This window comes from Bolinopsis microptera, chromosome 2 (genome assembly GCF_026151205.1).
Source record: "Bolinopsis microptera isolate Bmic1 chromosome 2, MBARI_Bmic_1.0, whole genome shotgun sequence".
NCBI classification, from domain to species: domain Eukaryota; kingdom Metazoa; phylum Ctenophora; class Tentaculata; order Lobata; family Bolinopsidae; genus Bolinopsis; species Bolinopsis microptera.
Window position 1 is genome coordinate 10,836,223 of NC_087073.1, and position 20,353 is coordinate 10,856,575.

A 20,353-nucleotide genomic window follows, 5' to 3' on the forward strand; every position below is an offset into this window, starting at 1 on the left:
TGGGGACCCAGGTTATATTGAATATATGTAATAAAATAAAACATCACGGATCGGGAAATTGAGCGGCCATCCACAAAAGAAAAGCGGTCGCATTTCTTGTTACAACAGAGACCAGAAATTTTTTCGGTATTACTCCGGAGAAATAATATTGACCCCTCAATTCCATACGTTTTGCACTCTGGATTTAATACAAATTCAAAACAATAGATACTGTCATAACTAATAATTTGTGTAACGTTAGATGCATTATGAAAATCAATAACCTCATCATAATGATAGTCGAACTCGCAATCATAGGAAAAATATGAGACCATCAGTGTTTACGAATGTATGAATTTTTTGAAACTGTCATAATCGGCAATCCTAACACATGTGCTCGTGCTTACACACTCCATCTGGGCACCTTGTCAAGCCAGGGTTACATCCCTCATTTCCATCTTCATCATCTTTCTCCTCGCACATTTTACATGTCTTCTGGCACTGGTCTTCGGCAAAGTAGGTATATTTGCACCAAATCGTTCTACAGTCGGAATAGTTATCCTCGCATTTTATTTTGCAGTACCCGCAAGTATCCCGGCACCACTCAAAAGCAAATGATTCATGCTTGCACATATCTTTAACGCAACCTCTGCCCTTATCATTGCATGTAACGTTCTCATTATCGTCATCGTTCTCATTATCCTCATCGTTCTCATTATCCTCATTATCCTCATCGTTTTCATTATCCTCATCGTTCTCATTATCCTCATCGTCCTCATTATCCTCATCAACATATGTAGACTTCTTATCGTTTATTCCTTCGTCTTTCTTACTGGTTGCTTTAAGTATCGGGTAGCCGTTAAATTTCCAAATTCCACAGCTGAAGTCATCTCTTGCTATCTTTATAAAACCTTTGTCTCCCCATGTTTTACCCCACGAGTTCTTGAGAAGCACGTATTCCTCGGTATATCCAACTCCAGTTACTGCGTGATTAACATGATCACGGCAAGTGGGGTCTTTAAAGACACCACTCCTGTAAGCATAGAAGGCATTTGTTACTTGTATAGCCATCCAAAGAGGACCGTCAGCAAGAGCTGCGATGGTAGAACTTTCACCAGCGGACACCTCTTGTTTTTCGACGATCTTGTACGCAACAGCCGCATTAGGGGTTGTTGTTCTTTTACATTCGCCCATTTTATTCTCGTAAGGGTAATCTTTTTCAGCTGAAAGTCGACCTCCGTTGTTTTTTGAGTACACGTATGAATCAGAGGGCCATCCGCCTTTACAGCCATCTTGACTAATATGAGTGCAGGCTAAAAATTCTTGTTCTGAGAAGGCTCTCAATCTACTTGACTTTATTTTGTATCTTGATTCCATAGCACTTACTGCACCAAACGCCCAGCAAGCACCACACGAACCTTGACTTTTAACGGGTGTTACTGCTCCCTCTTTTACCCAGTTTACACTTTTGGGAGTGTATAGTTTAGTCTTAGACGAGGCTAACGGAGGTATGTTTGTGTTCGGTAGATGGCCTGTTGAGTTAAGTCCAAGCCATTTATGTTTCTCCCCGCTGCTCAGAGACGAGAAGAAGTTTAGTCCAAACTTAGCAGTTTCTTCTGGTGCAGAATTTAAAGTTGAAACCAACTGTGCATTCTTCTTAAACATCAGAAACCGAACCCTGTTCTCACTAGCGCCGAAATTGATATGCTCCTCTGCCTTGTATTGGCTGAACAGCTTTAATGTCTGTCCTGGAGATTGAAGAATCGACCCTAGCTTGAGCACAGGGACCTCCGAGATCGTTAATCCAACAAGGCATAATGCAATTGCTATCATAAACTGCCTCATCCCAATAACTTGATCGTCAACTCAATACTAAAGTATACTGTTTTAGTTCATTATCGATGCTACTGAAAGGTTTTGAAAGTTATTTATTTACAAGAATAAGTAAACAGATGCCATACATTTTTTGGAAACAAAATATAATGTACCTTATCGGACGTTATTTGACCGGACATCGCGTGAACGGACATACTTTAGAACGGACATTAAAATTAACTCTCGAAGGCATTCAAATTCATTAAAAATCAGACTTTTCAATTGATTTGTATTACAGTAAGCAAGAAAAGCAGTCGTTAAGCAGCACAAATGTTGATATTATTTAGTCTGACGATAGAAATTGAAATTGACTGAGATTTAAAACGACATTTGAGAAAATAAATCAATATCGTGAAATTAGCAAATTTGCTCCTTTATCAAAACAAATTTTATACTATGCAAGCTAGCTGATACAGCTCTGTGCATAATGCGTATCAGCCGTTAAGTTAAATGTTGTAATAAATTTAAAACACTTGTGGCATCGATAGAAATACAAAAAATTTATCAAATTAGTAATCCTTACATCATGACTTATATTATGACATTTAGTAAATGTTTTTTCTTGAAATTCCTTTTTAATTTTTTTTTGGAAAACGAAATTAGATATATACAGAATAGTATTACAGGTTATATATTATGAAAATCATCATTGCAAAAATAAAACCCAGTCCATGGGACTGAAAAAATTAGTTGACTTTCGATTCGAAAGAGTTAAATTCTAAATCATCCATGTTAGATAATTCGTAAGTTTTGTTTGAGGTATTTCTTGATCCTCTAACACACAATAAAATTAATCTCCTAATTAAAAATGATAATTTACACCGATAATAATTTATAATATCGTTGTAATTCTGCTTCTTCTTATAAGCAAGTTTGTTGCAAAGCAGTTTCTCAAATGTCCTGGCTTGAGGTCCCATGCCACCCGTTACTGAATATATTAATGGAGCGAATGACCCGTGCTCTACATTAAGTATTCTCTCGTTGTAGCATCGTGTTTTCTGTCTCTCGGCGTTCTCCATTGTCTTCTTTGTCGAATGTTGAGGGTAGGAATTAGAATTAGGATTAATTACCTTAACATCGAAAAAAGCCACTTGGCCCGGCCTATAGAAACCACGAGCTCTAATATCGGGTCTTGCCTGGTCACCGGTTAGTGTTGAGGACCTCTTGAACTGCTCTCCTTCTAGTTCTTGAAGCTGAGGTTCAACTTCCACGTCCGAGCAAACAGTGTTCAGCAAGCCAGCTAAAAAAATCCCTAATTTCATTGTGTCTGATAATGATGTAGCCACCAAGATGGCAATTTAGCGAATGGTTCACATCAAACGTTTTTCCGCATGGACATTGTAATGGCAAACGATCCAGATCTAAGTTGTACCGCAATCTGATAGAATCCCTGAATTCAGATTTATTTAGAACGAAACCATGTTTTCTAAGTGGTAAACATGAGAGCCAATTTGAGCTCCCTGGTTCGCTAATCTGCTCCAAAACCCTTGCAGTCTTCTTATCAACCTTTTTAAGTATCTCCTCTTGTTGTTCTTTATATTCCAAAACACGCTGTTTTAACATGTCTTGGAGCTCTTCTGTCGATTCCGTGTCAGTTGCAGCAAGAGATTTGCCTTTCATGGAATTGACCAGTCCCCGCGCTGCTGGAGGACACTTTGGTTTTGCTGGCCTTTTCATCGGATAACATTCACGGAAAAGCTCATCTCTTAAATAGTTGCCATTATTCATAACCAATTAGAATAATTTAATTTCACAATTTTCATAAGTTGTTCGCTGATTTTTACTTTAATTGGGTTCATTTAACGTAAAACAGCTTATTGGTTTTAACTTTTATAATTATATCTTTGTAAATAGCAATTTTTTGACTGTATATAGTATATTATACTTAAAGCACATTACTTAAGAAGTCCCTTTACTGTATCACGACAAAAGTCTTTTATGCAGGATGGTTATTGGTTATCGTAAAGACTCCCTTTTTAGAAAAATCCATTCCATTAAAGCACGCTCGAATATTTTTTCGCCACTCCAAAAAGCTATAATTCAATTGACTGACATATAAATTCAACTAAAAAGAATATTAATTTTGATTAAAATAAGGTATATTTTTATTTTAATCGCGCCACCAAAGTGGTTTGATACAATTTCAACTCTGATACTAACCCGTTACTCTAAATTTAGGGTTACTCGATTTTTGTACAATGCACTGTATAATTATTTAGATACGCATTTATTAATTTATTTGGTAACTCCGTCAAGCAGTTTTGCCGGCAGCAAGCAGGGTGACTAAGATCAAATTATTATTTGTATTAAATTTTTTTCAAATTTTTGAATCGATGTTTTCTTTGTTTCGACAATAACAATCAAGTATATATGAAAATAAAATCAAATTAATCTCAGTCCACTAAATCGCTTAATAAATACCCTTGCAATTTCCATGTAGGCACCACCCGTAATTTATGAATTTATTCTGAATTTCTAACTCTCATAATCAGCCGCAATCCTAACACATGTGCTCGTGCTTACACACTCCATCTGGGCACCTAATCAAGCCAGGGTTACATATCCCATTTCCATCTTCACCATCTTTCTCCGCGCACATTTTACATGTCTTCTGGCACTGGTCTTTAGCAAAGTAGGTATATTTGCACCAAATCGTTTTACAGTCAGAATAGTTATCCTCGCACGCAGTGTTCTCATTATCGTCTTCAGAAGAGTCTTCTTGATCTTCACTATTACCTTCATCGCCATATCCAGACTTTTTATCGTTTATTCCTTTGTCTTTCTTCCCTGTTGCTTCAAGCATCGGGTAACCCGCGTTCCATTCTTTCCACAGCCCACAGCTGTCGTGATTCCTTGCCACCTTCATGAAACCCTTTGCTCCCCATGTTTTACCCCACGAGTTCTTGATAAGCACGTATGTCTCAGTATATCCGACTCCAGTTACTCCGTGATTAGGCTGATCCCCAATGCAAGTGGTATCTTTAAAAACACCACTTCTGTAAGCAAAAAACGCATTAGTAACTTGTAAAGCTATCCAAATAGGACCTTCGGCAAGAGCTGCGATGGAAGAACTTTCACCAAGAGGCAGCATTTCCCCTCCGATGATTTTGAGCGCAACAGCCGCATTTGGTGTTTTTGTTCCTCTACATTCGCCCATTTTACTCTCGTAAGGGTAATCTCTTTCAGCTGCAAGTCTACCCCCGTGGTTTGTTGAGTAATCGTATGCCAAAGTGGGAAACCCGCCACCACAGCCATCTTGTTTCTTGAATGATTCTTCTCGACCCTGAGAAAAAGTGCAGTCTAAATATTCTTGCTCCGAGAAGGCTCTCAATCTACCTGACTTTATTTTGTATCTTGATTCCATAGCACCTACTGCACCAAACGCCCAGCACGAACCACACGAACCTTGCTTTTTAACGGTTGTTACTGCTCCCTCTTTTACCCAGTCCACACTTTTGGGAGTGTTATATGCTTTAGATGATACCAACGAAGAAATGTAAGTGTTCAAAGGACGGCCTGTTGTGTTAAGTCCGAGCCATTTATGTTTCTCCCCGCTGCTCTGAGATGAGAAGAAGTTTAGTCCAAACTTAGCAGTTTCTTCTGGTGCAGAATTTAAAGTTGAAACCAACTGTGCGTTCTTCTTGAATATCAGAAACCGAACCCTGTTCTCACTAGCGCCGAAATTGATATGCTCCTCTGCCTTGTATTGGCTGAACAGCTTTAATGTCTGTCCTGGAGATTGAAGAATTTGCCCTAGCTTGAGCACAGGGACCTCCGAGATCGTTAATCCAACAAGGCATAATGCAATTGCTATCATAAACTGCCTCATCCCAATAACTTGATCGTCAACCCAATACTAAAGCACAATGTTTAAGTTTATGATCGATTCTACTGAACTGTGAAAGTGTGAACGGTTTTGAAAACTATTTATTTACAACAATAACTAAAAGTATAAGTATAATTCAACGAATGTCATAAATTCGACCTTTTTGTGTCTGTTTTCCGTTACTGTTGCACCTTCATCAAATTAACTGTACCGTCTTCACTCTATGATGCAGGGACAAAAGGATTTCGCGGTTATTTTGGCCAAAAATCGCGATACCGCGAATTACATTTCGCGGTATATTAAACTATACATAAAATTTTTCGCAAATAATGGGAAAAATCGCGATTCCGTACATGCCGCGATTTCCTTTTGTCCCTGCTATGATGATAAAGTTAAACAATAAACATATGGCTACATAGAAATATAAAAGATTTTATAATTCAATATCAAATATGGAATTAACTGAGCGGCGCTCGGCCTGTCACTCCGCCATATTATCTCTCTCTCTCTCTCTCTCTCTCTATCTCTCTCTCTCTCTCTCTCTCTCTCTCTCTCTCTCTCTCTCTCTCTCTCTCTCTCTCTCTCTCTCTCTCTCTCTCTCTCTCTCTCTCTCTCTCTCTCTCTCTCTCTCTCTCTCTCTCTCTCTCTCTCTCTCTCTCTCTCTCTCTCTCTCTCTCTCTCTCTCTCTCTCTCTCTCTCTCTCTCTCTCTCTCTCTCTCTCTCTCTCTCTCTCTCTCTCTCTCTCTCTCTCTCTCTCTCTCTCTCTCTCTCTCTCTCTCTCTCTCCCTCTCTCTCTCCTTTCTCTCTCTCTCTCTCTCTCTCTCTCTCTCTCTCTCTCTCTCTCTCTCTCTCTCTCTCTCTCTCTCTCTCTCTCTCACTCTCTCTCTCTCACTCTCTCTCTCTCTCTCTCTCTCTCTCTCTCTCTAGACGTAAACAAACTCTAACCAAATAGGAAGTAGAAAAAATTAGAAATGCTCACGTATTTCCATTTATGTTTGTCACAGATTCCCCCTTAAATACCAGAGACCAGTGTCAGATAATGAGATTATGCTGCAAGGCTTATACTGAGACTGCGAGAATGTAATAATTCCGTGAGTTAGCACGCCGTGAGAACACGGTGTGTTAATTTACACGATCTTGGGGAGGTCGACACGTTTCGTTTAGGAGTAGAAATCCTTTCTGATATTACTTGCAACCATTACTCTTCGTTAAAATTCTTTCTGGTTTCGAATTCGAACGTTTAGTTTCAAGTCAACTTGTAGTATTAAATTACACTTTTATTCCTACATTTTTTCAAATAAATTGTTCATCAATGTACATATTATTGCAATCACATTTACACAATATAATACCAAAATAGATCTACAGTGTCGCTTCCAACGTGCTTTAAGTCTAACTTTTTGTTGAGTAGTTCCACCTCATAAGACTTAAATTTCACAATTCTCAGTTCTTGAAAATGATTCCCTGGTTCCAGCTGGCTACCGAGCAATATTTTTACCACGTTATCGTAAATTGTCCAAAATAATGTTTAAATAAGGAGCAGTCCTTGTGACGTAATTACTGAAAGAAGGATATAAAATGATGGTTAGTACAAAACGTGACCACATTTTACTACTATGGATTACTACTAGTAGTAGTGCACTAGATAATCCGCCTCGTTATTTATACTCAGTTAACACTTAACGTACTATACATCTGTTAACATCTGAATATACGTCCAGTTAATGTATATAAGTTTCTTACTACATTTTTGTTGTTTACAAGACTATTTGGTCTAGTTCAAACGTTCCAGTTACCCTGCCTATTGGTCGACATGACATTGTAACCTAGTAACAGTAACCTAACAACAGTGATCTAGCAAAAGTGACTTAGTAACAGTGATCTAGCAACAGTGACCTAGCAACAGTAACATAACAACAGTGACCTAGCAACAGTAACATAACAACAGTGACCTAGCAACAGTGATATAGCAACAGTGATCTAGCAACAGTGACTTAGAAACAGTGACATATCAACAGTAACATAGCAACAGCAACCTAACAACTGTTGATAAGTCACTGTTCCTAGGTCACTGTTACTAGGTTACTGTTGCTAGGTCACTGTTGCTAGGTCACTGTTGATAAGTCACTGTTGCTAGATCACTGTTGCTAGGTTACTGTTACTAGGTCACTGTTACTAGTTTAATGTTGATATGTTACTGTTGCTATGTTACTGTTGCTATGTTACTGTTGCTATGTCACTGTTGCTATGTTACTGTTGCTATGTTACTGTTGCTAGGTCACTGTTGCTAGGTCGCTGTTGCTAGATCACTGTTGCTAGGTCACTGTTGCTAGGTTACTGTTGCTAGGTCACCGGCGTATCCTCTAAAATCATCTAACTTGTCCAATTTAAGGGAGGGTTGCTAAAAGGGGGAGGGGCTCCAACAGCGGGCGCTTTTTCAGCGGGGGCTCCAACAGGGCACAGGCAACGTTACGCCACTGGGTTGAGGAGACAGTGCAAACAACGGTGAAGTCAGGGATTCAGAGCTACAGTGCAGCTGTACAACAGAACAGTGCTAGTGGTACGGTCTGCAACAATAACATTCTGAAGAAAGTGATGAAGAGTAAGGCTGCAGAGGAGAACAGGAGCAAGAACCTGATTGTGTTTGGGCTGAAAGAAGAGGAGGAAGTACAGCTTCCAGCGCTAGTAACCGCAGTTTTGGAGGAGATTGGGGAGAAACCTCACTTAGAAGCGACTAGAGTCGGCTGGAAGAGGCCAGGTAGTACGGCTATCCGACCAGTCAAGATCACCGTCCCAAGCTCAACAGCAGTTCATAAGATTATGATGAAAACAGGGAGACTGAGGCTAGTTGAGATCCACAAAGATGCATGGATCTGTCCAGATAGATCCAGCGAAGAACGAGCAACGTGGAAGCATCTGGTCACTGACCTGAAGAAGAAGAGGGCTGAACAGACTTATCTCGACCACTATATCTGGTACGACTACGAAAAGGTCTGTAGAGTGTAGCCGTGTTAAGAAGCCACCATGAAGTAATTTATGTCTCTTGGACACTGATCAGTATATGAAGGAGTATCTTAAGAGGTTTTGGGCGTTATCTGTTTTTGAGAGGCAATCATATAATTTACATACTTTATTTTTTAATCGTTTCACACTTTTCATATTTCATAATTTTGTTACTAGGTGGAGGTGATGTTATTGAGACTTTGGGCGGCCATAAAACTCGTGTTTTGAAAGTTGTCCTCTGTACTTGTTTCACTGACCCACGCTTTCGAGCATTTATACATTTCGGCCAAATTTATATTTTTGTTCGATTTGCTGTACATTTGTATATTTGCTATTTTGTAAAAGTTTCAAATCAGTAACAGTGACCAAGCAACAGTGACCTAGCAACAGTTGGTCAACATGACGTTGTGCGGTGCCTTTTCTTTATCATAAGGGTATAATCCTTTTAATATTATCTTTCTTATGTTATTAAGTGTGTAGGATTACATATATATTAACCATTCATATTATCACTGTATATTACATTTTTTCGTCAACATTGTCTGGTCCTTGAGGCTGAAGAAGTAGTAGTAAACCCGCCAGTCTCACATCATTAGTCCTTTATTTATGGATTCGTTTTTTTGGATTCGTATTAATGGATAGTTTCCTAAAATATCCCCTCGGTAGCTCACCCGATCCAAAACATTTAAGAAGAAACGGTCTGCCGTTTCAAATAATTAAACAACGTTTAATATCAGAAATTTTTTTGAAACGAAAACTTTTTACGAAAGTATTCTCGAAAAGTACAATAAAAATCCCGGGTTGTTGCGGAACCAGGATTTCCAATATATAAGCTGATATTGACCGGGACCGGAACTAAGCCCAACTTGTGGTAGCCACATAAAAAGATGGTTAGACGTATAAAGTTTGAAATTGAAGTAGTTTGAGGTAACTAGAGGGAGCTGAAGTAGATAATAATATATTTTATATTCTATTTGACTTTTGCATAAGTCTAGTTATATAATACTTCAATTATATATGGTTTATAACCGAAGCAATACAATAAGATTTTCTCACGTTCGCTAACTTTCTTTCATACCTCAGGAGAGATGAGATAAGATGGCTGATGATGTGGAAGAACAGCTACTGTCGGAGGTGCAAAAAAAAGATGGTACTATTACACTGCACCAGGCTGCTCAAAAAGGGGAAATCAAGTTAGTAAATGATTGTCTGGTGGATGTGCATATAAACGTTAGGGACAAATACAGTAGGACACCCATTATGTACGCGGCATGGACTGACGAAATAGAAATGGTTAAGCATCTACTGAATCTCGGATCTGATATAAATTTGATGGATAACAGTGGGTGGAATATCTTACATCACGCAGTGCAGAAGGACTCTATGAGAACTGTAGAATATCTTTGTGTCGAAATACCAACAAATGCTGCTACCTCATTAGTAAACGCTAAAGACCCACACGGCATGACACCCTTACATATGGCAATCAAAAGAGGATCCAGTAAGGAATTGATTTTAAATCTTTTTAAAATAGTTGGAATTGATGTAGAAATCAAGAATTCGACGGGAAAGACAGCCTTGATGTACGCTTTGGAGGTTAATAGAATTGACATGATAGACATAGTAAACATTGTATGTCAGCACAAAAATGTTTTCTTAGAAAAAGACGATTACGGATTGAATATCTCACATTATGCCGTGATGAATCACAAGTCGTTAGAGTTGATTAAGTGTCTTCTCCGCAATGGATCGATCAATAATGCTTCTTTGGTGATCAGTAAGGATAATATTATGGTAACACCGTTTCATCTTGCAACATCTAGAGGCAGTGTCGAACTAGTTTTATTCTTGCTGAAAATCGACGAAGTTGATGTGAATGTTAATGATAATTCCGGAGAAACAGCGTTGATGCATGCAACAAAAGTAGGAAAAACTAATGTTATCAAAGCCCTCATTGCTGATGACCGGGTAGAAGTCAACTATTGTGATAAAGCCGGAAGAACTGCGTTGATGCATGCAACGAAAGCAGGAAAAACTGATGTTATCAAAGCCCTCATTGCTGATGACCGGGTAGAAGTCAACCATTGTGATAAAGCTGGAAGAACTGCGTTGATGCATGCAACAAAAACAGGAAAAACTGATGTTATCAAAGCCCTCATTGCTGATGACCGGGTAGATGTCAACTTTTGTGATAAAGCCGGAAGAACTGCGTTGATGTATGCAGCAAAAGCAGGACAAACTGAGGTTATCAAAGCCCTCACAACTGCAGATGACCGGGTAGAAGTTAACTATCGTGATAAAGCCGGAAGAACTGCGTTAATGTATGCAGCAGAAGCAGGACAAACTGAGGCTGTTCAAGTCCTCACGACAGATGACCGGGTAGATGTCAACTATCGTGATAAGTTTGGAAAAACTGCGTTGATCTATGCGGCAGAAGCAGGGCAATTTAAGGTTATCAAAGCCCTCAAAACTGTTGACCGGGTAGAATTCAATCATTGTGATAAGGCCGGAAAAACAGCCGTGATGTATGCAGGAGAAGCACGACAAATTGAGGTTATCAAAGCCCTCACAACTGATGACCAAGTAAAAGTTAACCATCGCGATAAGTTCGAAAGAACTTCGTTGATGCATGCGGCGAAAGCAGGACAAACTAAGGTTATCAAAGCCCTCGCAATTAGTGACCAGGTAGAAGTCAACCATCGTGATAAGGCCGGAAGAACTGCGTTGATGTATGCAGCAGAAGCAGGACAAATTGAGGTTATCAAAGCCCTCACAACTGATGATCGAGTAAAAGTCAACCATCGTGATAAAGTCGGAATGACCGCGGTAATGTATGCGGCAAAAGCAGGACAAACTGAGGTTATCAAAGCCCTCCTAACTGATAACCGGGTAGAAGTCAACTATCAAGATAAGTACAAAAAAACTGCGTTAATCTATGCAGCAAAAGCAGGACAAACTGAGGTTATCAAAGCCCTCATAACCGATGGACGGGTAGACGTCAAGGCGGTCAACCATTGTGATAAGGCCGAAAGAACTGCGTTTATGTATGCGGCAAAAGAAGGAAAAATTGAGGTTATCAAAGCCCTCACAACCGATGACCGAGTAGAAGTCAACCATCGTGATAAGACTGGAAAAAATGCGTTGATGTATGCAGCAGAAGCAGGACAAACCGAAATTATCAAAGCCCTCATAGCTGATGAACAGGTAGAAGTCAACCATCGTGATAAATCCGGAAGAACTGCTCTTCTTCTGGCGATGAAAGAAAAACAATTTGAAGCAGCTTGCATTTTAGTCGATAATGTGGAAAAACTTGTATGTTCAATAGGAGACAATTCTGGATCAACTCCCCTAATCTTGGCTCTTGAAGCAAATCACAGGCATTTGATTCATGCAGTTGTGAACAAAATAAATATAAACAATGAGGATGTGAACTTGGCTAATGCAAAAGGAGCAACGATTCTTCATACTGGAGTGAGCAAAAATGATATTGAGCTCGTAAAACTGATATGCCAAAATCCACATGTGAAAAACGTCAAAAACATCGAAGGTCTAACTCCAATCGACATTGCTGTTAAGGAAAAGCTTTATCCGATGTTATGGATACTGGTGCAAGATTTACCGCCGGAAGAGATAGATATTAACAAGTCGTACGAAGAAGGGGACACACTGCTTCATTTCGCTGTGAAACAAGGCAACCTTGACGCAGCCAGGTGCATCTGCTCCCTTCCTGGTGTTAAACGCAGAGAAAACGACAGTAGCGTTGATCCGTTACAACTGGCAAATTCAGAGAATTTGTCATTACACTTCCTCTTGTGCATCTACAAACTTCCCGGCACCAAAGTCGATATAAATGCGCAATACCAAGGAAAGGGAATTATCCATATAGCAGCCGAGCTTCGTGATCTGGAAGAATGTAACTACTTACTAAACGAATTCTCTAATATTGACGTAAACGCCAGGGACAGTGAAGATAGGACTGCGTTACACATAGCAGCAGCCAATACAGATGTGGATACTGCGAAAGCCCTTTGCAAATTCCCATCCATTAAAATCAACTTAGGATCTCCTCTATTAGGATCTCCTCTATTGGAAGCTACTCAGCACAGAAACGTGGATGTCGCATTATATTTGCTCTCTCTGCCAACAATCGATTTGGATATAAAAGACAGCGCTGGCAATAACATTTTCGAGATAGTCTGTGATCTTATAGAGAGGAGTTCATCTGCCAGCATTATATCAAAGGGATCTTCCAAACCATCAATACGCCTCGTAAAAGCGATTGAAGCTGTATTATGCGAAGTGGATCATAATTCAACCAAAGAAAACACAGAAAGTGATGGCTCTCTACATAAATCACAAAAAGAAAAAATACCAGAAACTTTACGATTCCTGCTCGAAGTCAAATTTAAAACCCATAAGAATCAGTCAATCCTGGCGCTGCTTCAGGACAAAATTAAGGTTTTGTCAAGTTCTGATGATAAACAAGATGTAGTCAAATTCACGATTGCATCAGCAGTTCTTAACGTAATAATTGTCGGCTTGCAGAAATATGCCCACGATGATGATCTTAGATATACTTTCTATAAATATTTCATGTGCAAGCCCTTAGTTAAGATATTTGTCAATAAGCAAGAAATTACTAAAAGTGATCATACTGCTACTATCGAGGTAATGAAGCTTGTTTATGTATCATTGCAAGCTAACGCAGACTGTCAAAAATCAGAGAAGGAATTCCTTAGAAATATCCTGCAGGGACAGCTTTACCCAGTGTTTAAGAGAACAATCAAAAGTTTAGGAAAAACAGTGGACAGTGGTGAAAAATGTAGTGATATTCAGCTCATGGCAAAGAATATTTACGAAACGTATTTCAAGAAGGACAAAGAATACTCTGTCTCTACTCGTGTAGAGAAATTCTTCAAAGGCCGGGAGATTTGGATGGCTAAAAAATTGGGGTTACACGAATGTAGCGAAAGAGGCGTCACCACATTACTTTTTACTATTCCAGGTGCAATAACTCATTTATTTGATTTTGCTTTGGATGTTAAACTAGGGGTTGAATCTTTACAAGGATTTTCACAAAGACTGGGAGGATTCATGATTGCTTTGGCGAGTTTTACTCTAATTCATGAAAATTATCGGTCAAGTGTTGAGCTCTACAAAGCGGAGAAGGAGCGTCTTCGAGTCAGTCTTGGTAGATTTGCAATAAAGGAAGAGGATTGGATTGTAGAATCGTCCCTCAACTACAGCAAACCATGTCTCAAGAAATTCTTTCAGCGACTATTTTGTCCGTTTAAGATGAAAGATGGTGAAAAGAAGAGAGCTCTACTATTTAACATCCTTACAATATGTCAGATGCGACCGGTGATCGACCGTCTGATGGTCTTAATGCACTCTCCATCGAAGATTCGGACTGTTATCCGCCAGAATTCAGCACAGAAGGTACTTAACCAGTCTTTCATGGTTACAGAGCAGATACCAGAGCTGATTGTACAATTTTATCTCTTTCAGATCTATTTAAATAACATCGCCACAGAATCATTGTCGCCCAAAGATGATAGGACTGCAGATTATGCATCACAAAATCTTGCTAACATCACTGCTGTGTGTTTTGGAAAGTTGCAGACTTTTACTTATAAATATGAGTTTTTCCAAGGACAAAAAAACTTTTTAGGGATCCAAACAAGTGCACCGTGGTATCTGATCATTTCGATGATTATCCCATTTCTTAAAATGCCAGCAAGCACAGTTTCACTTGAAGGGGCATTTAGGAAATTAGACCCACTAACCCCAAAGATGTCAGGCGGAGCCTCCACTCTGCTTTACCTAACTTATTTAACCATGATCCCGTCTAGATTGTTCCTCCATGCGAGTCTAATGCAAGCCACTCCAAACCATTTCTACAATGTTGGATGGATCTTATTCTTTACTTTAATTTGGTCCATCATTAACTTAATGGTTATCTCCAAAGATCCTGTCTTCAAAGAAAAACAGCTCAGTCCTACATCTAAGGTCAGAAAGGTTTTTCTTCTCTTTTTGTTCAGCTTTAGAGATTTTTGGGTAATCTCTCTGCGGGATACGACAGCGTATATGTCCAAACCTTCTGAAGTGTCGTACAAATCATTAAGAAGCTACAAGAGGATCATGTTGATATCGACCTTTTATTTTGTTGAAGGATTGGCAGGTGCTCTGTACATGGAGCACTTCTTCCCCTGCGGTACAAACTCTGATGTGTTCAAATACCAAGGATGGGCATGGTTGATTTTGTACATCATTTCATCAACATGCCTGATCCTACTGGCCTACACTTTACAGCCGCAAATCTGCAACCGCATTCCCAAAAGATTCCCATTCAAATTTGTGTTTATTTGTGGCTTTGGGTTGATCATGTTGCTCTTTGCTCCTACGACAAAATTATTCATTGATGGGGACTTGGCAATTAAGATCGCTGTCGCCATCATGTTAGCTCTGGTCTGCATTGTCTGTATTTTGGTTTATCTCGGTCTCACTTACTTTGGAGAGGCTGAGGATAAAAAGAAAGCTGCATGCGATGGTGGAGAGGATGGCAGAGATTCAGACAGTTTCGAGAAAGAGGCTGGCCCCCAGATCCTAAGTGGAGAGGGAGAGGCTAGTAAACGTCTTTTAGATACCTCAGTTTGAGTCACTGAATATAAAGATTTAAAAACCTTACCTCTTTAAAGCAAGCCCTAAGGATGCTTTGTAATTATTTTCTGTCTTAAAAAAGTGTTCTGTTCTTTTCCGTGCTGATTTTTAAACGTTTTGTAAATGATTTTTATTTTTGAAATGTTTCGAATGAAGTTTTCAGAAAAATTTAAGGAACCAATTATGTTCAGCATTTAAATGCTAAAATTGCTAAATTTTCATAATGACGTGTAATGATTTTTTGTCATTATTAATTGATTTTGCTGTACTTTTTGTTGTTTTGAAGTTTTTTAATGCTCAGCAAATGTTTTGGTACATTTAAAATAATGGATCAGTTTTCTCTGATATTGAATTATATTACTCATTTTTTGATTTTCTACACATTGAATTCAAACAGTTTTTTGTAAACGTCTTTTTAATTGTATCACTAATTGGATGCACCCACTTTTCTCCACTTAAGAATACTGCAAATGATTAAATCTTTCCTCTTTCGTTATATCCCTATTTCAAGGCAAATCTATGTGCTTTGTTCAGCTTTAGAATTAGAGATTTTTGGGTAATCTCTCTGTGTGATACGGCAGCTTATACATATGTCCAAACCTTCTGAAGTGTCGTACAAATCATTAAGAAGCTACAAGAGGATCAATGATCATGTCGATATTGACCTTTTAACTTTTTGAAGGATTGGCAGGTGTTGTATACTATTACTAGGCCGGTTGACAAAACCACTTTTCGTTCAAATAATTAGAGATCACCTCTAATTAGTTGCTCTATAGGGTCAGGAACAACCAAAAAAACAATTTTGTCTCTACGGTTTTGTATAACACTGACTTGGGCCACGCCCATATTTTATAGTGTTTCTTATACAGGTAAAATAGTGAAAATCGTGATGATGAATAAATGTGATGATGGCATTTCGTTTAAACATACTTTCAAAACTCTTTGACCACGCCCTGGCCGTGGACCACACCCCTATTTCTTATACACATAAAAACACGAAAATCTCAGATTTTTAAATGATTGGATTGACTTAGAGCTTTGAGACTTTCTACTCGAATATAAATGTGACCCATGTATTTCGTTTTAAAAAGGTTTAAAGTTTCTGTGACCACGCCCTATGTGCCACACCCATTTAAAAAAAACAAATTTGTACAATCAGTATATTATTATTGTTAAAAGTTATGAAAATTAAATCATACATAATTGTAATACTATACTATCTTAAAAACATCTATTTAAAACTACTTCAGATCTTCCTTGGTCTTCACGGGGAACTTTTCGTGATGTGAAGCCACCACCCTGACCAACTCCTGCCATGAGTCTTCGTCTCTTATTATCGCCCCGTTGAGTCGAGTGGCTAGCGCTAAAGCCCGCTCGCAGGAGTCGTTCAGGGGGACAAGATTCCGGAGACTCCGCTGTCGTCGTACTGAGAGAAGCCACCACTCATCTTTTGATAGAAAGGTATGGGACTCCCCGAGTACCTGGAAGATGAGGATAGAGCGAGGTCCCACGAAGTCGTCAAGACGAGACTTCTCACTGATTGAAGGCAGTTTAGGTTTCTGGATAGGTAGAGATTGAGGCGGCAGTTTTCCTATCTTAGCCGCAAGGACTTCCTTCTCCTCGTCTGGGACTTTATCTGAGAGGGATAGAAGGAGGTTCAGTTATGGACTGATAGTTGACGTACTCCTCCTACTTGGCTTCCCGAGCAAGCTTCTTCTCGAGAAATACTTGCGGGCGTGCTTATGGCATTAAGACGAGGTTTTTATCAGCATTACGGTTAATGTTGCCCATGATTATTAAATAAATTTAAATGTTACATGGAAAAATCTTACAGCATAAACAAACAAAGTCAGAAAGTCCATAATTCGCTAATGCGAGCTCTATGTTCGAAATCGCTCCCTTCTTAAACTTCTGTCTTACTCTTAGTTTACGGATATTGAATGAATTGTAACAAAAATAATCAAAAATTCACGTGTAAAGTTACAGGTAATAATATATCTAATAGCTGGATCATATACTATTCAGCGACAAAGTTTACAGGGGATTTACAAGGGAAACTGAGACTACATACTTGTAAATGTTAGCTTTGCTGTTCAAAGATAGCAAAAAGTTCGATTCAGCGTAGAAGCTAACGAGTTCCTCAGCTACTAAAGTCAGTATCCTGTTAATCTGCACCTTGGGCTGCAGGTCACTTCTAAGCAGTAGCAACTGTACCACTACTCTAGTAGAAGGACTGGTCTCAGGTAACTCTAGTGGCTCTCCAACTAAGGACGAAAATTTCATTCTTATTGAAATGTGAAGTCGGCGTGCGGTGTGCTGTTGACTTTACAATCGTGGATCTTCTTCATGGTTGCGTGAAGTTTCTTCAGTTTTCTAAAAGTAAAAGATGAATGAATAAAAACTGCCGAAATAATTATAGTAAGAGGATCAGTTGACAAATTTAAATGTTAAAGGGAGAAATGTTCGCTGATACGTGCTCAATGTTCAAAATCGCTCTCTTCTTAAACTTCTGTCTTAGTCTACGCCTACGGATATTGAAAGAATTCAGAATCGTAACAAAAAGAATCAAAAATTCACGTGTAAAGTTACAAGTAATAATATTTCTAATAGCTGCATCATATATTCACTATTCAGCGACAAAATTTACAAGGGAAACTGAAACTACATAGTACATACTTGTAAATGTAAGCTTTGCTGTTCAAAGATAGCAAACAGTCCGATTCAGCATAGAAGCTAACGAGTTCCTCAGCTACTAAAGTCAGTATCCTGTTAATCTGCACCTTGGGTGTTGGTCACTTCTAAGCAGTAGCAACTGTACCACTCTCCTATATATAGTAGAAGGACTGGTCTCAGGTAACTCTAGTGACTCTCCAACTAAGGACGAAAACTTCATTCTTATTAAAATGTGACATGTTAACTAATTGTAATGAATTGAAAATGTAACGATTAAAATAATGCTTGTATTTCTTGCGTATTTTAGCAGCCTTATCTTATTTCAGCGTAATCTTAATAATTAAAACTGCTGCCATTGCACATTGGTCGATTTCTTCTATCAGTAGAATAAGTAGGGGGTGCACGATAAAAATAAACTTGCTAGGATTTTAAAAATTTTTGTACCACTGTTTTCTTGAGACTGTGAGAATTTTCACAATACCAAATTTGTCATACCTTTTTTGAAAGATCAGTGAGTTTCGCCTAGGTGCCATATTTGATGGTGCGCGGCTTTTGGAGCAAAAGTAGCTGTAAAAGTCGCGTAATTTGACCAAATTCGTCCAAATTTGACCATTTTGTCGTATTATTCAGATTTATCTTCAGTTCCTTAAATGAGATCATTCTGGAAATTGACGACGACCTTCCAATAGGGCTTTCACAACTGTCCGAAAAATTTGGTGGATATCGGAGTTAATATAATGATCAAAATGGGGCAAAATACGCTGCTTTTAGCTGTAACATAATGTCTGATGGTTGGATATGCTTTAAATTTGTCGGACACTTTCCTTGTAAGTCTATAAATAAGCTTACCAATTTTTGTTGCAATTGGAGGTCGGGAATGATACTCAATATCTATTTGTTTGAAGAAAATTGTGCTGGCCGAAGTTAGCGCTAAAAAACCATTCTACAGTCGGCACGCGCGGCTCACTGTCGATGGCGCACTACCTAGAATAAGCTGTTGCAATTGGACACAAATTGTTAATACTAATAGATGCAACTATATATCATGGTTAAACTAGAAAATTTACCTACTCGCTATGTTGACGGATGTTACTCGTCTAAATTTCTTCGAAGAAGCGCGCGCCGCTTTCTTCTCGAAATGTTACGGCCCGATGGCAATTAATTGACGATGTCAATTCATGGCAGCTCGGCGCGGCACAGCTTAGCGCATCTCGCCGATCTAGCCAGGCACAGTAACGCATCGCGCTACATAACAAGATGGCAAGTTCTACGAAGTAGCGCGCGCCGGGCCAAACCATTAAAAATAGTCAACTCGCAATGTATGGTGTTGAACTATTCCTTAATTTTATTATCAGTTCTTATCAGTTCAGTTCTCATGAGCTTTTACCTGAGGACCCCAGGCTATTATGTTCATTAACATAAATAAAGATTTGGCGGAATGACAGGCTGAGCGCGGCCCAGTAAATGAGCTTGGCCACTGTGTACTTACTCGTAGTCGTATACATGCGTGAAAAGATAATACTTCCAGAATATTTCTCGAATAAATTCATAAGTAGGTAACCTTATAAAATAAATCATTATATCATCATGAATTAAAGTAGTTGTCTTTTCCATTTATCTTGTTCCAATCACGCGACTGGCGACTCACTTTTTCCATTAAGGCTTAGCCTCACCAGCGCTACTTGAATTTTACTGGGCCGCGCGCTCATGCTGTCATTCTGCATATTCTCTATTATGAACATGATTATGATAGCCTGGCCTGAGGTCCCCAGGTAACTTTAATTTTATCAGAAATCGGTTATTTGGAGGACTTCGCCGCTTCGACGCGCCGCGCAAACTAGCATTCTTGCTTCGCATCGACGATCGTCTGCGAAGCAGAGCAACGATCTCGACGGATTGACATCGTCAATCAATCGTTGATCAAATATTTTACGAAAATAGATCTGCTGTATCATGTATGGTGGCCGAGGAGGGCCAAACAATATGACGCAGAAATGGCGGGCGCGAGCTACTAACTACAACTACAAATGCAAGGGCTCTGGATAGAGCAAAATTCTGGTTAACGGCCAGTTTGCAGTTGATACTCGTAAAATATTTGTTTAAAATATTAGTCACAAGACTTGTAGCGCGATGCGTTACTGTGCCGCGCCGCGCACTCAATGAGGCTTCTCACAGCGACTTCTGGATAGATCGGCGAAATGCGCTACTGTGCCGCGCCAAGCTGCCATGACACATGAATTGACATCGTCAATTAATCACAAGACCGTCGCGCGACGAGTCCAACTCGCGGCGCGCGTTTTGGTAATTAGTTATAAACCTACAAAAATGTTGGTAGAA

At 39.2% G+C, this 20,353-nt stretch overlaps 3 protein-coding genes across 3 annotated transcripts; 1 reads left to right on the forward strand and 2 right to left on the reverse strand.

Annotated features, from left to right (window-relative positions):
* Window positions 1–363: 363 nt before the first annotated feature.
* Window positions 364–1,644, reverse strand: LOC134826774 (cathepsin S-like). The gene has a single exon (XM_063839272.1). It carries the CDS (start codon window positions 1,642–1,644, stop codon window positions 364–366), a length of 1,281 nt encoding a protein of 426 aa, XP_063695342.1.
* A 2,590-nt stretch (window positions 1,645–4,234) lies between these two features.
* On the reverse strand, window positions 4,235–5,804 carry LOC134811371 (uncharacterized). Its single transcript, XM_063818164.1, has one exon. The coding sequence runs from the start codon at window positions 5,681–5,683 to the stop codon at window positions 4,355–4,357; it is 1,329 nt and encodes a 442-aa protein (XP_063674234.1). The 5' UTR covers window positions 5,684–5,804; the 3' UTR covers window positions 4,235–4,354.
* A 3,704-nt stretch (window positions 5,805–9,508) lies between these two features.
* On the forward strand, window positions 9,509–15,751 carry LOC134811121 (uncharacterized). Its single transcript, XM_063817859.1, has one exon. It carries the CDS (start codon window positions 9,782–9,784, stop codon window positions 15,338–15,340), a length of 5,559 nt encoding a protein of 1,852 aa, XP_063673929.1. The 5' UTR covers window positions 9,509–9,781; the 3' UTR covers window positions 15,341–15,751.
* The last annotated feature ends 4,602 nt before the right edge of the window (window positions 15,752–20,353 follow it).

Bases quoted from the DNA above. Each gene is read 5' to 3' on its own strand.
- LOC134811121 (XM_063817859.1), top strand. From the start codon at position 9,782: ATGGCTGATGATGTGGAAGAACAGCTACTGTCGGAGGTGCAAAAAAAA.
- LOC134811371 (XM_063818164.1), bottom strand. From the start codon at position 5,683: ATGAGGCAGTTTATGATAGCAATTGCATTATGCCTTGTTGGATTAACG.
- LOC134826774 (XM_063839272.1), bottom strand. From the start codon at position 1,644: ATGTTTAAGAAGAATGCACAGTTGGTTTCAACTTTAAATTCTGCACCA.